The 21,208-nt window shown below is 40.9% G+C and overlaps 2 protein-coding genes across 3 annotated transcripts in view; one reads left to right on the top strand and one right to left on the bottom strand.

Annotated features, from left to right (window-relative positions):
- The window catches only part of LOC114660439 (serine protease inhibitor Kazal-type 1-like), an 821,621-nt gene that overhangs the window by 667,652 nt on the left and 132,761 nt on the right, over positions 1–21,208 (top strand). The gene's annotated exons all lie outside the window — the stretch shown is intronic.
- Positions 1,435–20,215, bottom strand: si:ch211-212k18.15 (uncharacterized). Its single transcript, XM_028813136.2, has 4 exons — positions 20,045–20,215; positions 17,107–17,207; positions 9,084–9,257; positions 1,435–2,507 (listed from the first exon to the last, which is right to left on the bottom strand). Exons 1-4 carry the CDS (start codon positions 20,130–20,132, stop codon positions 2,052–2,054), a joined length of 819 nt encoding a protein of 272 aa, XP_028668969.1. The 5' UTR covers positions 20,133–20,215; the 3' UTR covers positions 1,435–2,051.

Below are 21,208 nucleotides of genomic sequence, written 5' to 3'. Positions count from 1 at the left end.
TCCTCCCACAGTCCAAAGACATGCAGGTTAGGTCGATTGGCGATTCTAAATTGTGGTGGGCTGGCGCCCTGCCCGGGATTGGTTCCCTGCCTTGCGCCCTGTGTTGGCTGGGATTGGCTCCAGCAGACCCCCGTGACCCTGTGTTTGGATTCAGCGAGTTGGAAAATGGATGGATGGATATATATATATATATATATATATATATATATATATATATACATACACGCACACTTTGGCCTGAACACACACCAGAATGACTAAAAATGAAGGGGAATATAAAAGATAGACAAGGAGACAGCTGACTTGACTGTCTCTTGTCCCAGTGAGCCTCTATACAGTTGGTATAAAGGAGACCCAGTCGCGTTTCTTGACACACTTCTGTAGAATTATTCATTGGCTGAAAGTCCTCCTTGTTGGTGTGCTGCATTGTTCTTAATGGTGCTCAGTTTTGTCTTCATTCTCTCCTGCTTTTCTACCTCCAGGGGGTCCAGAGTGTGTCCCATAACTAAGCATGCCCTTTCATTTAGCTTGTTGATTCGGTGCCCCTCTTTTGAAGTGATGATACCAGCCTAGCACTCCACACTGGCTTTCACTGAGTTTTAGAAGATGTGAAGGTTGTCACTTCCCACATTAAAGGAACATAGTCTCCTATATTCTCCAGTTCTTCTGTGTTCTCTGTGTCCAGACTGTCATTAATGTGGACCCCCAAGTACTTGTAGGGATGCACCACCTCTACATTCACTCCTTGAAGAGTGACTAGACATGGAGGCTCTTTGGTGTGGCAAAAGTCAATAAAGCAGTTGCTTGGATTTGCTGATGATAAGATTCAGACAATTCTCTTTGCACCAATAAACAAAGTTCTCCACCTGACTCCTCTCTTCTGTCTCATCCCTTTTATTGATACCCCAGAAAAGTGCGGAATCATCTGAGAATTTTACTGGGTGATATGACCTTCTGTTATATTTATAGTAGGAGGTTTGCAGAGTGAAGAGAGAAGGGCAGATAGGCCTGTTCCTTGTGGTGCTCCAGTGTTGCTCACACAATCCTTGAGTCTCACACACTGTGATCTGACAGACAGATACTCCATTATTCAGGACCTCACAGGCTCATCTACCTGCATTTCTCTGAGCTGACCCCTTAACAGGGAGGGCTGGATCGTATTGAAAGCACTGGAGAAATTAAAAATACAGATTGCACACAATGCTGCCAGCTTTGTCCAGCCTTGTGAAGCAGACAGATAACTGTATCCTCCACTCCACTCACTGACTGATAGGCAAAGCAGCAGTGGATCCAAGTGGTCTACAACAAGAGGAATCATACAGTATGCATCATTAAATTAAAAACTCTAAATATATAAAAAGTAAAAGTTAAAAGAAAAAAATCACCCCAACCATAGAGTAACCAAATAATAAATAAAACCCAAACTTAAGCATATTAATGTTTAAAGGTATTTTATTGGAGTTACTCTGAGCAGAGAACTGTAAGCACAGAAGGAACCATTTTAACAAGAACAGGCCATTTAACCCAAAAAAGCTCACAAGTCCGATTCATCTGTCTTGTCCAAAATAACACTGAGCCTAGTTTGGAAGGTCCTTTACATACAAACAAAGTATCTAATATCACAACAGAAGAGACTTAAACAGACCTCTCAAGTAACTGCAGCCCAAATTACAGCAGCACCTGAGAACCTTAATGCAGATTGAAGCCCCAAATCTGCAAACACAGGATACGAGAGAGTGTAAGGGACCAGGAAAAATGAACATCATAAAATAAAACGAAAACAAGATTAAAAATCAGGGAGCAAGAGAAAATGAAAAAAAGAAAAAGAAAAATGTAAATTGGGGAAGATACTGCCATAATCCTAACAGCCACAGAAGCGTGTACAAGTTAAACTTTAAAATCTGCTAGTAAAGCCGCATTAGCCTCTTTGATAGAATCACTAAAGTCTAAAGCTTAGAATGAATGCAAGTGATAACGGTCATTTATTAACTTTTTGATAATACCTACCATAAATGCAAGTGGTTCGTATTAACTTTGAATGCATCTCTTTCTTAATTTTTCCTCCAAACGGGAATGCTCGTTTGCCTTGGAGCCACCGGTTTGGCACAGAGGCCAAAATAATCGCTGCGGGTGTTCTGACAGGCGGCTGTCGTCTCCAAACAGGCAAAGCAAAACTCAACCTGGCACCTGTTACAGCGGATGTTCTTGCACCCTGTCCGATCATGTTCAACAAGATTTCCACAAGTTGGACAAGCGCGGATTTGGGGGCACTCATTTATCATAGTTTCAGGTAAGCTAACAAGTTTGCAGGACCGCAGGGTGTTGAGTTGCTGGTTGGTGCATCCTTCGTTGTCACAGCGGTCGGATCGTGGCGCCGCTCCCTTCCACTCCTTCAGGCACTGCCAGCAGAACTGGTACAGATTTCCCTTCATAGCTGTGCAGATGGTGCAGAGAACACATAGGTTGGTCAGATCTTCTCGCTCCACACAGGTCTTGCACCCTGGACACTGGTTTGGAATAATTGTAACAGAAACATTAAGTTAGAGCTCCTGGAATAAGAATTGGAAATTAAAGACTTTTACAAAGTTTTGCACTATTTAGATTTCTTTTATTTTTAATGAAACTTTGTCAGTCAATACATCTGTGCGTATTTGCTGTGCTGCCAGAATATGAATGCAGGAATATGGGGAGCATGACGTGAACAGTGCAGCCTTAGCTCTAAAGATTATCAAGACTGAAACTGCAATGTTGATTTCTCAAAATCTCAAACCAGTGCACTACCGTGATGAATCATTAACAGATTCTCTGATAAAACATTAGAACTTTAAAAACGTTTTGACAAGAAGAGGTGTTTCAGCCCAAAGAGTTTGTCCATCCAGACACTTTGATTGCCCAAAATACCATGATTTTGAGATTTCAAGGTCTCTAAAATCCTATTATCCACCACATTATTTGGTCACTTACTCCACATGTCTGTGGTTCTCTGTGCAAAGAAAAAATCTTTTAACATTTTTGTAAAATCTTGTCTTAAAAAGGTTCCAGATATGGTGGATGGTGCACATGTTCTGAAGAGCATGTGCAGAGGTCTGGTTATTTACAGTCCATCCGGAAGGTATTCCCAGCGCATCACTTTTTCCACATTTTGTTATGTTACAGCCTTATTCCAAAATGGATTAAATTCATTTTTTTCCTCAGAACTCTACACACAACACCCCATAATGACAACGTGAAAAAAGTTTACTTGAGATTTTTGCAAATTTATTAAAAATAAAAAAATTGAGAAAGCACATGTACATAAGTATTCACAGCCTTTGCCATGAAGCTCAAAATTGAGCTCAGGTGCATCCTGTTTCCCCTGATCATCCTTGAGATGTTTCTGCAGCTTCATTGGAGTCCACCTGTGGTAAATTCAGTTGACTGGACATGATTTGGAAAGGCACACACCTGTCTATAGAAGGTCCCACAGTTGACAGTTCATGTCAGAGCACAAACCAAGCATGAAGTCAAAGGAATTGTCTGTAGACCTCCGAGACAGGATTGTCTTGAGGCACAAATCTGGGGAAGGTTACAGAAAAATTTCTGCTGCTTTGAAGGTCCCAATGAGCACAGTGGCCTCCATCATCCGTAAGTGGAAGAAGTTCGAAACCACCAGGACTCTTCCTAGAGCTGGCCTGCCATCTAAACTCAGCGATCAGGGGAGAAGGGCCTTAGTCAGGGAGGTGACCAAGAACCCAATGGTCACTCTGTCAGAGCTCCAGAGGTCCTCTGTGGAGAGAGGAGAACCTTCCAGAAGGACAACCATCTCTGCAGCAATCCACCAATCAGGCCAGTATGGTAGAGTGGCCAGACGGAAGCCACTCCTTAGTAAAAGGCACATGGCAGCCCGCCTGGAGTTTGCCAAAAGGCACCTGAAGGACTCTCAGACCATGAGAAAGAAAATTCACTGGTCTGATGAGACAAAGATTGAACTCTTTAGTGTGAATGCCAGGCGTCACGTTTGGAGGAAACCAGGCACCGCTCATCACCAGGCCAATACCATCCCTACAGTGAAGCATGGTGGTGGCAGCATCATGCCGTGGGGATGTTTTTCAGTGGCAGGAACTGGGAGACTAGTCAGGATAAAGGGAAAGATGACTGCAGCAATGTACAGAGACATCCTGGATGAAAACCTGCTCCAGAGCGCTCTTGACCTCAGACTGGGGCGACGGTTCATCTTTCAGTAGGACAATGACCCTAAGCACACAGTCAAGATATCAAAGGAGTGGCTTCAGGACAACTCTGTGAATGTCCTTGAGTGGCCCAGCCAGAGCCCAGACTTGAATCCAATTGAACATCTCTGGAGAGATCTTAAAATGGCTGTGCACCGATGCTTCCCATCCAACCTGATGGAGCTTGAGAGGTGCTGCAAAGAGGAATGGGCGAAACTGGCCAAGGATAGGTGTGCCAAGCTTGTGGCATCATATTCAACAAGACTTCAGGCTGGAATTGCTGCCAAAGGTGCATCGACAAAGTATTGAGCAAAGGCTATGAATACTTATGGACATGGGACTTCTCAGTTTTTTTATTTTTAATAAATTTGCAAAAACCTCAAGTAAACTTTGTCATTATGGGGTGTTGTGTGTAGAATTCTGAAGAAAAAAATGAATTTAATCCATTGTGGAATAAGGCTGCAACATAACAACATGTGAATACTTTCCAGATGCACTGTATATACTATGTAATGAATAGGGTTGCCAGATTAGAAAATTAGAAATATGGGGCACTCTTAAAATCTCTCTCAATATTACTATATACAGTATCTCACAAAGTGAGTACACCCCTCACATGTTTGTAAATATTTGATTCTATCTTTTCATTGGACAACACTGAAGATATGACACACTGACACAATGTAAAGTAGTCCGTGTACAGCTTGTATCACAGTGTAAATTTGCTGTCCCCTCAAAATAACTCAACACACAGCCATTAATGTTTAAACCACTGGCAACAAAAGTGTGTACACCCCTAAGTGAAAAATGTCCAAATTGTGCCCAAAGTGTCAATATTTTGTGTGGCCACCGTTATTTTCCAGCACTGCCTTAACTCTCTTGGGCATGGAGTTCACACGAGTTTGACAGGTTACCACTGGAATCCTCTGGCACTCCTCCATGACGACATCATGGATCTGGTGGATGTTAGAGACCTTGCGCTCCTCCACCTTCCCCACAGATGCTCAATAGGGTTTAGGTCTGGAGACATGCTTGGCCAGTCCAGCACCTTTACCCTCAGTTTCTTTAGCAAGGCAGTGGTTATCTTGGAGGTGTGTTTGGGGTCGTTATCATGTTCAGTTGCCGAAGGGAGAGGGATCATGCTCTGCTTCAGTATGTCACAGTACATGTTGGCATTCATGGTTCCCTCAATGAACTGTAGCTCCCCAGTGCTGGCAGCACTCATGCAGCCCCAAACCATCACAGTCCCACCACCATGCTTGACTGTAGGCAAGACACACTTGTCTTTGTACGCCACACACGCTTGACACCATCTGAACCAAATAAGTTGATCTTGGTCTCATCAGACCACAGGACATGTTTCCAGTAATCCATGTCCTTAGTCTGCTTGTCTTCAGCAAACTGTTTGCGGGCTTTCTTGTGCATCATCTTTAGAAGAGGCTTCCTTCTGGGACGACAGCCATGCAGACCAATTTGATACAGTGTGCGGCGGGCTTATGGCCTGAGCACTGACAGGCTGACCCCCCACCCCTTCAACCTCTGCAGCAATGCTGGCAGCACTCATACATCCATTTTCTAAAGACAACCTCTGGATATGACACTGAGCACGGGCACTCAACTTCTTTGGTCGACCATGGCGAGGCCTGTTCTGAGTGGAACCTGTTAAACCGCTGTATGGTCTTGGCCACCGTGCTGCAGCTCAGTTTCAGGGTGTTGCCAGTCTTCTTATAGCCGAGGCCATCTTTATGTAGAGCAACAATTCTTTTTTTCAGATCCTCAGAGAGTTCTTTCCCATGAGGTGCCATGTTGAACTTCCAGTGACCAGTATGAGAGAGTGTGAGAGCGAGAACACCAAATTTAACACAACTGAGACCTGGTAACACGAATGAGTCACATGACACCGGGAAGGGGAAATGATTAATTGGGCACAATTTGGACATTTTTCATTTAGGGGTGTACTCACTTTTGTTGCCAGTGGTTTAGACATTAATGGCTGTGTGTTGAGTTATTTTGAGGGGACAGCAAATTTACACTGTGATACAAGCTGTACACGGACTGCTTTACATTGTATAAAAGTGTCATATCTTCAGTGTTGTCCCATGAAAAGATAGAATAAAATATTTACAAAAATGTGAGGGGTGTACTCACTTTTGTGAGATACTGTATATAAATTTATACATGCCCCCTACACACCCAGACCAAGATATTATATATAAGCAGAGACATAAGTTAAAAACATAAAGCAAGGATTTTAATGGGTTATGAGGAAAACAAAAGTAAAATAATTTGAAAATTATTTACTGAAAATGCAATTACATACACCACAGTTTGTTTCAAAACAGCTTCTGCCTTGTTTGATAAATGTCCATTTTGCTGGAAAATTCATTACGAAATTTACACTTACGTTTTGGCATCTTGGGGTGGATGGATGGATGGATTAGTTTTTAAGATAGAAAAAAAGTGGGCCATGGCAAGTAGTAACAATACACTTTGTTGTCACTGTATGTTGCAATGCTGATACAGAACTGCATAGCAGCACAGCTGGAGAGCAAAACGGTAAGAGTGTCGCTGTCCTCAGCCAACCATAACAACTGAACAAGTTGCAAACAGACAGCAAACACTCTGTATATACAGTTAGGTCCATAAATATTTGGACAGAGACAACTTTTTTCTAACTTTGGTTCTGTACATTACCACAATGAATTTGAAATGAAACAACTCCGATGCAGTTGAAGTGCAGACTTTCAGCTTTAATTCAGTGGGGTGAACAAAACGATTGCATAAAAATGTGAGGCAACTAAAGCATTTTTATAACACAATCCCTTCCTTTCAGGGGCTGAAAAGTAATTGGACAAATGAAATAACTGGAAATCAAATGTTCATTCCTAATACTTGGTTGAAAACCCTTTGCTGGCAATGCCAGCCTGAAGTCTTGAACTCCTGGACATCACCAGATGTTGGGTTTCCTCCTTTTTAATGCTCTGCCAGGCCTTTACTGCAGCGGCTTTCAGTTGCTGTTTGTTTGTGGGCCTTTCTGTCTGAAGTTTAGTCTTCAACAAGTGAAATGCCTGCTCAGTTGGGTTAAGATCAGGTGACTGACTTGGCCATTCAAGAATTGTCCACTTCTTTGCTTTAATAAACTCCTGGGTTGCTTTGGCTGTATGTTTTGGGTCATTGTCCATCTGTATCATGAATCAATTTGACTGCTGTATTTAGCTGGATTTGAGCAGACAGTATGTCTCTAAACACCTCAGAATTCATTCGGCTGCTTCTGTCCTGTGTCACATCATCAATAAACACGAGTGTCCCAGTGCCACTGGCAGCCATGCACGCCCAAGCCATCACACTGCCTCCCTCCACTGTGTTTTACAGATGATGTGCTATGCTTTGGATAATAAGCCTTCTCCATACTTTTTTCTTGCCATCATTCTGGAAGAGGCTGATCTTGGTTTCATCTGTCCAAAGAATGTTTTTCAAGAACTGTGCTGGCTTTTTTAGATGTTCTTTAGCAAAGTCCAATCTAGCCTTTCTATTCTTGAGGCTTATGAGTGGCTTGCACCTTGCAGTGCACCCTCTGTATTTACTTTCATGCAGTCTTCTCTTTATGGTAGACTTGGATAGCGATACGCCTACCCCCTGGAGAGTGTTGTTAACTTGGTGGGCTGTTGTGAAGGGGTTTCTCTTCACCATGGAAATGATTCTGCAATCATCCACCACTGTTGTCTTCCGTGGACGTCCAGGTCTTTTTGCGTTGCTGAGTTCACCAGTGCTTGCTTTCTTTCTCAGGATGTACCAAACTGTAGATTTTGCCACTCGTAATATTGTAGCAATTTCTCAGATGGGTTTTTTCTGTTTTCGCAGCTTAAGGATGACTTCTTTCACCTGCATGGAGAGCTCCTTTGACCGCGTGTTGTCTGTTCACAGCAAAATCTTCCACATGAAAGCACCACACCTCAAATCAACTCCAGGCCTTTTATCTGCTTAATTGATAAGGACATAACGACGGACTTGACCACACCTGCCCATGAAATAGCCTTTGAGTCGATTGTCCAATTACTTTTGAGCCTCTGAAATGAAGGGATTGTGTTCAAAAAATGCTTTAGTTGCCTCACATTTTTATGCAATCATTTTGTTCAACCCACTGAATTAAAGATGAAAGTCTGCACTTCAACTGCATCGGAGTTGTTTCATTTCAAATTCATTGTGGTAATGTACAGAACCAAAATGAGAAAAAAGTTGTCTCTGTCCAAATATTTATGGACCTAACTGTATATTTTTATTACAAACTTTGAAAATGAACTAAATACAGGACATTTGGGTGTCCCTGAAAGGTCAGTACAGGACAGGGAACAAAATGATCAAATATGGGACATGTCCCGTATATAAGGGATGTGTGGTAACTCTAGTAATAAAGCATCCATAAACTTTCTCCTGAGCTGCTGTGTGGAGCCCTCTGAATGTTCTACCAGTGGTCTGACTCTGTAATAAATATCGCATGTCCTGAACTTCTTATACGTAGATACACAGTTCTCCTTTGTCACAATTAAAGATGGTCAACCATCCGTGAATTGAACCCATTTCTTTGCAGGGGTGTTGGAAGCCGGAGCTTATCTCAGGAGCATAATGAACTATCACAAGGCACCTTTACCAACACTGTGCCAGTTTAGAACTAAACCAGCACATCTTGGGGTACTGGAGCAGTTTGATACAAGCAAAGAGAGAACATAAAAAGTCAGGCTGGGAATTGAACCCAAGACCTTGAGCTGTGAGGATACACCACAAATGTAGACTTTACTGAATTAATTACATTAAAGGACATGGAGAAGGCATATCAGTCATCATAGCAGATACATAATAGTGAAATAAAGAGATTACCTGTTTAAATTCACAATATTCAGCAGCAGCCAGAACTGCCAGGGTTTCTTCAAAGTGGGCCTTCTCCTCATCAGTCAGCAATGCCACCCTTCGGACTTCATCATAAGACCAGACTGCGTCACATTTTTGAGTTGTTCCATTCTTTAATGCGGGGCACTTGAAAACATACTGACCCTGAAATATAAGCCAGGAGACACAGAGAAAGACTCCAATCAATTTCTGTGTTATGAAGCAGAAGGCATATCAAACATTGTGGAAGGACTGAAGAACTATCCACCCTTTGTTTTGTTTTTTTTGTTTGTTTTTTTATTTTGGCCCAAACTCACTTAGTCCAGAAAATGGAGCCTAACCTGGCACTCTTGTGCAAAAGGCAGGAACCAGCATTGAGCCTGATGTCAGTTCATGGTCATTGAGCCACTGAGTCACCCTCACCTGCCCCTTCGCATGAGACAGTCGTGTAGTCAGACAAATGCCAACCTGCTGATACAGAGGTGGGTGTGGGCACATGGCAGCCCCTTGATGTAGGTTTCTCTGAAGAAAAAGATGAGCTGCATGACCACAGCATGGTGCACTGTGTTGTAATGTGCAGCTCGCTGTGTGCAGTTTGTTTAGTGTGAAAATGTGGATGAGCCAACCAAAATAAAGTAGTGACATGATAAAAAAGGCAACCTTTATTAATAGTAGTAATACAGTAAGAGAGGTTATTATTATAAAGTAAGGCAACGACAAAAACTTAATTAAAACCATTTCCATAAATTGAGTAAGGGGGTGAGTTACTGCTAATTATTCAACTTAAAATTATATATCGAGCGCATCTGTCTTGTTTAAAATTGTCCAAAATATTTCCAGGGCAATATCAACCTGCGAACGTTGCAATCAAGCTCCAGCCTCACTGGGCCACATGTGCTGAGTGTGCACCAAATTAACATCATTCTGGACCAAAATCTTTTAATGCCTATCAGACAGCCTTGGTGTCACAATCCCTTGTAATCCATTAACAGCTGTGTGTGGTGGGCTCACAGGTGGGCTTAAAGCGGAGAAGGACAAACAAACTGCAATAGTCTTTACTTCACTATTGGCACGTAGACTTGTCTTGCTCAACTGGAAGAATCCTAATTCACGTCTGTTAAGTCAGTGAATTACTGATGTTATATATTATTTGAAATTGGAAAAAAATCAAATTCTCACTTAGCGGATCGTCACAATTTGCGCTGCTAAGGAGGCCTGGGTTCACTTCCCGGGTCACCCCTACACGGAATTTGCATGTTCACCCCGAGTCTGTACTAACCCCTACTTTCTCTTCTGTTCTTTTTTCGGTTTTCTGTGGTGGTGACCTGCGCCACAACCACCTGATCAAAGCACCATGATGTCTCTACATTGATGGATTAAAGACCAGAAGTCAATGTGACCATCATCAAAGAGGACTGATTGATATCATTTATGTTAGGTAGAATGCCTAGAGGGGGCTGGGTGGTCTCGTGGCCTGGAACCCCCTGCAGATTTTATTTTTTCTCCAGCCGTCTGGAGTTGTTTTGATTTTTCTGTCCTCCCTGGCCATCGGACCTTACTTTTATTCTATGTTAATTCGTTTTCTCTTATTTTAATTCTAATTTTGTCTTTTTTTCTCTTTCTTCGTCATGTAAAGCACTTTGATCTCCATTATTTGTATGAAAATGTGCTATTGAAATAAATGTTGTTGTTGTTGTTGTGTCTGCGTGGGTTTCCTCCCACAGTCCAAAGACATGCAGCTTAGGTGCATTGGCGATCCTAAATTGTCCCTAGTGTGCGTGCTTGGTATGTGGGTGGGTGTGTGTGTTCCTTGTGGTGGGCTGGCACCCTGCCCAGGGTTTGTTCCTGCCTTGCGCCCTGTGCTGGCTGGGATTGGCTCCAGCAGACCCCTGTGACCCTGTCTTAGGATATAGCAGGTCGGATAATGACTGACTGACTGACTTAGAGGATCTGCGCAAAACTTCTTCAAATCCTGGCAGGACCTAATCATTAACATTTTAGAATAAGCATTTAAATTGAGGAAGAAGATTCTCTTCCCTTTTTTTATTCTATTTATTTTTATTTATTTATGTATTTATTTATTGATTTATTTTTCCTACTATTAAAGTTTTACTCTGTTGGCCTAGCTCTCTTTCTCAGGGTTGGGGATTGATTTGATTCGAACCTTGTTTTGTAAAACTTGACTTGCTTGTATGGAATGTTATTTGATTTTAATAAATTCAATAAATGTTTTTAAAAAAAGGGCAAAGGCAAGACTTAATTAAAACCATTTTCATAAACTGAGTCGGGGGGTGGGGGGTGAGTTACTGCCTCAAGTAGACAAGTTTAAATACCTTGGGATCTTGCTCTCGAGTGAGGGGGAATAGGGATGGGGAGAATGGCAGACAGATTGGGGCACCGGTCTGTAGTGGTGAAGAAGGAGCTGATTCAGAAGGTGAAGCTCTTGATTTCCCAGTGATCTACATCCCTACCCTCATCTATGGCAGGGGTCTCCAACCTTTTTTCCCCTAAGAGCTACTTTTACAGAATGAAAATGGCTGAGAGCTCCTCATGTTTTCTAACGTTTATTCTCATAGCTTATTTCAACCCAAACAAACTGAATAAGCTCGTTTTGCCTGAACATTTACAAAATGTTGGTGTCCACAACTCACAATTTGCATTAAAACATCACAAAAAAATATTGAGTTCACCTGCAAGTGCATTTTGTACGTCTGTATGTATTTTCTAGTGTATCTCACACTATTGCATTAAAACATGAATGCTGTCAAAACGGGTGGCACGGTGGCGCAGTGGGTAGTGCTGCCGCCTCGCAGTTAGGAGACCCGGATTCGCTTCCCGTGGAGTTTGCATGTTCTCCCCGTGTCTGCGTGGGTTTCCTCCGAGCGCTCCGGTTTCCTCCCACAGTCCAAAGACATGCAGGTTAGGTGGATTGGCGATTCTAAATTGGCCCTAGTGTGTGCTTGGTTTGTGTGGGTGTGTCCTGCGGTGGGTTGGCACCCTGCCTGGGATTGGTTCCTGCCCTGTGCCCTGTGTTGGCTGGGATTGGCTCCAGCAGACCCCCGTGACCCTGTGTTCGGATTCAGCGGGTTGGAAAATGGATGGATGGATGCTGTCAAAACAATGCAATTCCAAATATACAGATATGACATATTCATTTGTCATTTTGTCACAGGTCCAGTCACATGTGTGATGTGGTTTTTAATTAGTCAGATGACTGGCACTGAGGTGTGTGGTAGAGTGGAGCTCCTCAGGTTCACTCTTCTGGAGTCATTTCAGTGTTCGTCTGTCAGTCGTGTTCTGAACTTTGATATCATGACATTCACGTCAGACTCATAGAGGTATGGTGACCCAAACAAAGCAGACATTTTCAGAGCTGCTTGGTGAAGATTCTTATAGTTATCTGGCTCTACTAAACTCCAGAAATGCTGATAATGCTGCTGAGACTTATGCACATTATTTTGAAGGTTTACTAATATATAAAATATAAAATTGAATGTCTGTATGTCTGCCTGCTTTTCACGTGAGAACTACTTAACAGATTTAGATTGTTTTTTTTCTATAATTTGCTTGATCATTCCGGTTGATTTTGCGACTTCTCTCTTTTCGCTATTTATCATAGTTTCGCTTGCGGTAACGATTTATTTGTGCAAATCCGAGATCGGGGTAGGGGGCCTTCCTCACTCACTCTCCAGCTTTGGGGCGCGTTCCTTAACTCTGCTTAGCTAGCGAACGAGAGAACAATTGAATTCACCTTTGATATTTAAAACAAAGTATTACTTAGGTCTTGGTGAGTTTGAGTCCAGATATTCTCTTAAGTGTATGCCACATTGAAAAGATAGATTGCAATTCAGATTGTGGATCATGATTTGATGTGAAAAGGATTGTGATATGATTTTTGGAAAGATCACCCACCCCTAATTTGACTAATCAAGTTTTCAAATTTATGTAGGATTCATTAACCCTTTGGCGAGCTACTTGGAAAGGGGTGTGCGAGCTACCGGTAGCTCGCGAGTGACGTGTTGGAGACCCCTGACCTATGGTCATGAGCTTTGGATATTGACTGAAAAAGTGAAATCACGGGTACATGCAGCCAAAATGAGCTTTCTCTACATGGTGGCAGGGCTCTCCCTTTTATGAGGAAATGAAGCTTTCAAAGAAAAGAAAGCCGGGTCTACTATAAAAGATGGAGGGGACTCGCTTATGTTTCAGGGCTGTTTTGCTACTTCTGGCATGTGTTGCCTTGAGTCTGTGCAGGGAACAATGAATTCTTAAGACTATAAGGACATTCTGAAGTGAAATGTCCTGCCCAATGTCAGAAAGCTCTGTCTCAGTCGCAGTTCCTGGAGCCTTTCACAGAATAAGCAGACAAAACACACAGCAAAAAGCACCCAAGAATGGCAAAGAACAAAACACTGAAGTATCCTAAAGTGTCCTTCTGTGAGCCCTGATTTGAACCCCATCAAATGTCAGTGAAAACAACTGAAAAATGCAGTCTGGAGAAGACCTCTTTAAATCTGATCCAGCTGGAGAAGTTTGCTTGGGACAAGTAGGCCAAACGACCTGTGGACAGGTGCAGACATCTCATGGAGAGCTGCAGGAATCGCTTGTTGGCTGTGATGGCAAAGTGTAAAGACTGTACAATAAAATATGAGGTTGAGGGTCCCATCATTGTTGTCCATGTCATTTTCATTTGGGTTATGATTGGATATATTCTGTTGAATCAAAACTCTAAAACAGTCTGATTTTTGTTAAATACGGAATATACAATGATGGGGGCCAATTACATTTGTCAGTTTCAAGTTATTTCAGACACAACTGTGGGTTCTTCTTTTTTGTGAAGGGGAACCAACAAATGTCTCTGCATCTGGCATCAGGAAAACACCTTGTCGTATAAAGACCATTTCACATTTGATGATTTCTCTATTAATTTTCAGTTGTAGCCATCATTTGTATACTCTTAGCAAGCCAGAGGCAGTCGGTGGTGCACACCTGTGAAGCCAGTCGCCTAATGCGCCATAACCCTCAACTCAAACCCACTAGTCTATGACTTTTGATTTTGCTTTATGTCTCATGGACAGCTCTGTGTGCATGAGAGCTGGCGACCAATGAATGCTCATTCGGAAGTACAATGCATAGAAGGCAGTGATGGGAGGTAAAGTACACGGGTGTTTTGGACCTGACAAACAGAAGAGAAGCTTATCAGTCTGATGTCTCTTGTTTTACATAACATAACAGACTGAAGAAAAAAGAAAAAAAAAGGGGTGTGGAGCCTGCAGCTGAACTCCCCACATCTGTTAACCCTTCGTACAGCTCAGGCTCCAGCAGGCGGTCAGAAAAAGGTGAAAGTTTTCTTGATAAGTTTCAGTCGGGTTTTAGAACAAAATCACAGTACACAAACTGCACTCATTAAAGTAGTCAATGAATTGCGGGTAAATGCAGACAGAGGCCATTTATCTGTTCTCATCCTCTTAGATCTGAGTGCCGCATTTGACACCATTGATCACAATATTCTGGCAGGGTCTTAAATTGGTTTGAATCTTACCTGGCAGGTAGAAATTTCTTTGTTAGTTGTGGTAATTATAACTCAAAGACACATGATATTCTATATGGTGTTCCACAAGGCTCTATCCTGGGTCCGCTGCTCTTTTCGATTTACATGCTTCCATTAGGTCAGATTATCTCAGTGCATAACATGAGCTACCACAGCTATGCTGATGACACACAACTGTATTTATCAATAGCACCTGATGACCCCGACTCTGTTGTTTCACTAACACAATGTCTTACTTGTGTTTCTAAATAGATGAGTAGTAATTTTCTCAAGCTAAATAAAGAGAAAACAGAAATTTTAGTGATTGGCAATAATGGATATAATGAGGTTATTAGAAATAAACTTGATGCATTAGGATTAAAAGTCAAGACGGAGGTAAAGAATTTAGGGGTAACTGTTGACTGTAACCTGAATTTTAAATCACATATTAATTAGATCACTAGGACAGCATTTTTTCACTTAAGAAACAAAACAAAAGTTAGACCTCTTATATCATTGAAAGATGTTGAGAAATGAGTTCACGCGTTTGGTTTCAGTTGACTAGATTACTGTAACGCACTCCTCTCAGGACCACCCAAAAAAGACATCAATCGATTACAACGAGTGCAGAATGCAGCTGCTTGAATCCTAACTAGGAAAAGAAAATCCGAGCACATTTCTCCAGTTTTGATGTCACTACACTGGTTACCTGTGTCATTCAGAATTGACTTTAAAATACTGCTTATTGTTTACAAAGCCTTAAATAATCTCACTCCATCTTATATATCGGAATGTCTGACACCTTATATTCCAAATCATAACCTTAGATCTTCAAATGAGTGTCTGTTTAGAATTCTGAGAGCTAAACTTAAAAGGGGGCCTTCTGCTGTTATGCACCTCAAATCTGAAATAGCCTGCCAATAGGAATTCACCAGGCTAATACAGTGGAGCACTTTAAAAAACTGCTAAAAACTCATTACTTTAACATGGCTTTCTCATAACTTCATTTTAGTTTAATCCTGATGCTCTGTATATTCAATTAATTATCATAACTGTTCATGGTGGCTCTAAAATCCGTACTAACCCCAACTCTCTCTTCCGTTTCTTTTCCTAGTTTTCTGTGGTGGCAACCTGCGCCACACCACCTGATCAAAGCACCAAGATGTTCCTACATTGATGGATTAAAAGCCAGAAGTCTACATGACCGTCATCATCACATCCTTCCATGAGAACCCTAAATACAAAGAGGACTGTTCATTTATGTTAGGTAGAATGCCCAAAGGGGGCTGGGTGGTCTCGTGGTCTGGAACCCCTGCAGATTTTTTTTTTTCTCCAGCCATCTGGAGTTTTTTTTGTTTTTTCTGTCCTCCCTGACCATCGGACCTTACTGCTTATTCTATGTTAATTAGTGTTGTCTTATTTTAATTCTTACTTTGTCTTTTATTTCTCTTTTCTTCATTATGTAAAGCACTTTGAGCTCCATTATTTGTATGAAAATGTGCTATAGAAATAGATGTTGTTGTTGTTGTTGAAAGCAAAACTTCACTGGAAGGCTGCACTCAGTCAGTAAATGGCAATGTGTCATGCAAAGTGATTTTCAGTCGTCTAAATTGACATGGGCCAGTGACAAGATTTGTGATATCTGTTGACAAATCTGACATACCCCATGACTAGAAGTCACATAACATGAAATTGGTTTAAGCTGTTAAGGACTGCGGTGGGTTGGTATCCTGCCCGGGATTGGTTCCTGCCTTGTGCCCTGTGTTGGCTGGGATTGGCTCCAGCAGACCCCCCCATGACCCTGAGTTCAGATTCAGCAGATTGGAAAATGGATGGATGGATGTTAAAGAAAGCCGCTGCCCTGACATGCTTATTAAATTGCGCCTCAGAAGAAATAACTCCAAGATGACCAACATAAGACAAATGTTATGGTGCACACCAAGGCAGAATAATTTTCCCATTCTTCACATGGAGTTCCTAGAAACTCCCATGGATGTTTGGGTGTTTAACAGTGCATTGGGACTCCAGATGGAGCTCAGAGAGAAGACGCAGGACATTAGGAGATCATTCCAGATTTCCAAAGTAACCCATGGATGAGTTTTACAGGTTGCTCCTAGAGTGTGATATATCAAGTACAAGTACAGGCATGAGAGGTGAGTAGAGACAGGGCTCAATGGAAGGATTAAAAAAAGAGGGTGTGAGAAAAATAATGAAACTGAGTCTGAAAAGTAGGGCAAGTGAGATGACTGGACCAATCTAAGAACATCCAAAAAGACAGCAACTTTTGTCTTTCTTTTGTTTATTTCACTTTGTGCTCTCCTTTTAATCACAAACCCCCCAGTGTGTGCCTTTTCTCAAAAATAAATGTATCTTTCTGCATAGTTTGGACTTTTTGGTATTAAAATAGGTGGAGGAATGCTACATAAGTGTCCTTCTTCTTCAAAAGAAGGAAAAAAAAAACAAAGCAGGTTAAACAATACTTACCTGATCCATCAGACTTCTGCACCATGCCGTCAGTGAGTTTGGATCAACTGCATGTCCACAGGACATCTCAGCCCTGAGTCTACTTTCATCATTATCACCGGCTGTGAGAGGAGAGAATAATAAATAATATGCACCTTAAAAACAACAATATGCTGAACTTAATAAGCTGATGTGCTCTGTTTGACCAGCGTTCTGAGAGAGAGCATATTACCAAATGATATGGTGACACTGTGACATTTTTGAGTACTTTAGTCTGCTCTCAGATTACACAATAAACATAAAATGACTTAATGCTCTCATATTACAGCACAACAATGACTAAACAACATAAAGCTTTGGTCAACTGGAAATGGACTTTGGCACCATAGAAACTGCTTTATAATTAAAATGAAAATGGATGCTCAAGTCAACAGCACAGTAAAATCCTGCTTTTTCCATCTCAGGCGAATTGCCAAACTTAAACCAATTCTGCCTTACCACCTCCTGGAATCAGTAATCCATGCATTCATTATGTCCCGGCTCGACTATTCTAATTCCTGCCTATATGGTATTAGTAAAGCCAATCTTTCTAGACTCCAATTGGTTCAAAATGCGGCTGCAAGGCTTTTAACTGGAAGCAGCAGAAGCCAACACATTACACCGATTTTAAAAACCTTACACTGGCTGCCGGTTAGATTTAGAATCGATTTTAAGATACTCCTCTTAACCTATAAGGCACTAAATGGTCTAGCCCCTGCCTACTTGAGTGTCTTGCTCCATCGTCACAATCCCCCTTGTGTTCTTAGATCCGCAGATCAGCTGCTCCTAACCGTTCCCAAGGCACGTTTTAAAGTTCGTGGTGAAAGGGCTTTTTCCGTCTGTGCACCCAAGCTCTGGAACTCCTTACCTTTAGTGGTTAGGCAAGCCGCTTCAGTCGCCACATTCAAATCACACCTAAAAATGCACTTTTTCACACTGGCTTTTAATTCTTAACCTGTCTTACTTCCTTTTGTTTTTGTTATTTCTCTGTTTTATTGGGTCCCTTGACCTGTTTTTTATTGTCTCTGTTTTCTTTCTCAATGTTTGTTTTTAATATTTTGCTTTTAGTCTTGCTTGTTTCTATTGTACAGCGCTTCAGTCAGTTGTAATGCTGTGTTTTTAAGCGCTCAACAAATAAAAATGGTATGGTATGGTATGGTAACTAAAAAAATGTTTATTCAGGAAAGGGAATAATGAAAACTGTATGAGATGCTTAGATAAATAGATGTGAAAGGCACTACAAAATAGATAGATAGATAGATAGATAGATAGATAGATAGATAGATAGATAGATAGATAGATAGATAGATAGATAGATAGATAGATAGATAGTATGAAAGGCACTATATAACATTGATATAGTGCTGTTGGTGTTTCTGATAGATAGATAGATAGATAGATAGATAGATAGATAGATAGATAGATAGATAGATAGATAGATAGATAGATAGATAGATAGATAGATAGATAGATAGATAGTATGAAAGGCACTATATAACATTGATATAGTGCTGTTGGTGTTTCTGATAGATAGATAGATAGATAGATAGATAGATAGATAGATAGATAGATAGATAGATAGATAGATAGATAGATAGATAGATAGACAGATAGATAGATAGATAGATAGATAGATAGATAGATAGATAGATAGATAGATAGATAGATAGATACTTTATTTGTCCCAAGGGGAGGAAGTTAGGTTGTTTTACAAAATGATACATATTATAACAGACAAATACTAAATTACTAAAAAGAACAAAAACTTCTATCTTTGCTAAAGATATGAGAGAAGTCACAATTTCTTGACACATTTTTGCTGAATAATTCATTGGCTGAAAGTTCTCATTGTTGGTGTGTCACAGAGAGGCTCACACAATATGCCAGGGTCTTGCAGTGAAGATTTGTGTCTTATCAAAGGGGGTGGCAGGGAGCCATTGTCAGCTTCAGCAAGGGCAGCAAAAATGCTAAAGCTGGCTGTGAGTGAAATTTTATCACGAATCTATGTAACAAGGCATTATTTTGCCTACCATTTTTTTCTGCCCAGTGTTAAAGTGCTCATGATGATATTGGCAATCAGAGTCGCTTCTGTTATATCCTTCGGGAGTGGTGTTATTTTTTTTTTTCCTGCATTCAGTATCCAAGCTATTCCTACCCTTGAGAGTCTGTAGAACTGTGTGTTTGAGAATGTCTCTGGGCACCTGCATGAAAACTGTTGATGTTGGCTGCTATTCCTGTGCACAGAATTAAACTACCTAGTCACCCAGATTAATGCAATGGACCTCCTTACGCCTCTGACTGTCCCGACAGTTAGAATTACATTTTGTTACTGTCGCTGAACGTCCATAAAGAGTATGAACCTTAAAATGACTGTTTAGAAATAGCACTGTGACAGTCAAATCCCCCTAATTCAAATTATGAAGCACGTCGTGGTTTCCCAGAAGTGTATAAGAGCGCAAGATCCCAGTCGGCCGTTTGTTTATTTTTTTGATTCAGACGTGACATAAGCAAAATTAAATAAAACCATGAAAGATCACAAAAACTGACCCAGTGCCCCCATGTTGTAATTGCGCTTCCTTACCATGTGGACCTTCAAGTGAGTCAGGTGAGCCTGAGAATATAAAATTCCCTCGTCTAAATTAAGACAGCAGCCATCGAATAAAAAGGAAGATGTCCTTCGTTTTAGAAGACGGGACATTAATTCGGTATGTATATATGTAAATGGCGCTTTTTGCCTTTTGTTTTATGTTTTTTTTTCCTTTTCATTTCTCTACAATACGAACTTCGAGCAGCTCAGCATTTACCATACTTTCAATTAGCTGCAAATGTTTTTTTTTGTTTTTGTTTTTTTATTCAGCGAGCAATTAAAGAAAGCTTTATGAGACATTCAAATGAAAAATATATATATATTCATATTTACTGATTTCGTCCGGCCTGTTGACGAATTTCAGGGTGGAATCCTTGGGGTCGTAGCGCTTCTCCGTCTCTTGTGGCTGCGTGTCCGGCATCTTCAGCTGTCTGGCGGCGGAGCGCAGTCTGCGGGGTTTAATGAAAGTTCGGTTTCACTTTCATATTTGAAAAATGAGACAACAGCTGTAGGGAATCCCCTTGTTTACAATGCTCTTCATTGTGCGAAAAAAAACCCAAACCGAAATGTAACTGACATTGTGCACTGCGCACGTAAACATTCATCTATCTAATCCGCTTCATCATTTCAAATCGAATGCAAATAGTACACGATTCGATAAGCTGCATTCAGTATGGCTGTAAAAATAAATCCCGTTGTACACCTGTACTGTTAAACCCATCCAATGCAGAACGCGCTCCCTCAATGAAGTAAAAAAACGTGGCTGTAATTTAACTGTCAGCTCATTTAACCGTCAAAAAACGTCAGGATCGAGCAGTGGACGGTTTCTCTCAGTAAAATCAATGCAGTCGACATATATTACATTCTGTCGTACATTCTGATATACGGTATGCTACAGTTTCACAGTTATATCGAAAGCATCTCAGCATAAATCAGCTTCCGTTCACAATCCCAACCCCCAAAAGAAACATTTTCGTAGGCCTTCTAATCATCATTACACTTTTGTTTCTCATAGTGCAAAAGTATCAGGAAGTATTTTCAGCAGCACGGGAAAAGGGGCCTTCCCCTTATGTAAATTTACTAATATTATGGAAATTTTGAATTCTGTAACAAAAGCAACAATAGCAACATTTATTTCTATCGCACATTTTCAGACAAAGTAATAGCTTCAAGTGATTGACGAGTAGTCAAAGAGAAAAATTACAAAAAAAAGAAAAATAAATAAGATTAGATAAGAATAACAGTGAATAAGTAACCGAGAAAGTTTTTTTTTAATTTTATTTATTAATTTTATTGTAATCATTACACACAAATAGATTAATTTATAACAAAAAAGAATTGAAGACAAATCAAACCCCACCCTTGAGAAGGAGAGCTTAGCTAAAGGAGAATTGCTTAGGGCTTTTTAATAAGGCAACAATAAACAAAAGAAAGGAAGAAATATATATTCAGGTAAATAAAAAATGGAGAAGGGAAATAAATGCGGTAATAGTTATT

Source organism: Erpetoichthys calabaricus, chromosome 11, assembly GCF_900747795.2.
Source record: "Erpetoichthys calabaricus chromosome 11, fErpCal1.3, whole genome shotgun sequence".
Lineage (NCBI taxonomy): Eukaryota > Metazoa > Chordata > Cladistia > Polypteriformes > Polypteridae > Erpetoichthys > Erpetoichthys calabaricus.
This window is presented reverse-complemented; position numbering and strand designations above follow the sequence as displayed.

What these genes read in the sequence shown, in the direction of transcription:
- si:ch211-212k18.15 (XM_028813136.2), bottom strand. Translation starts at nt 20,132, where the DNA reads ATGCCGGACACGCAGCCACAAGAGACGGAGAAGCGCTACGACCCCAAG. An exon ending in CAACAGGCCGGACGAAATCA is followed by an intron (nt 17,208 to 20,044) that starts GTAAATATGAAT and finishes CTCCTCTCACAG; the next exon opens with CCGGTGATAATGATGAAAGT. An exon ending in AATATTGTGAATTTAAACAG is followed by an intron (nt 2,508 to 9,083) that starts GTAATCTCTTTA and finishes ATTCCAAACCAG; the next exon opens with TGTCCAGGGTGCAAGACCTG.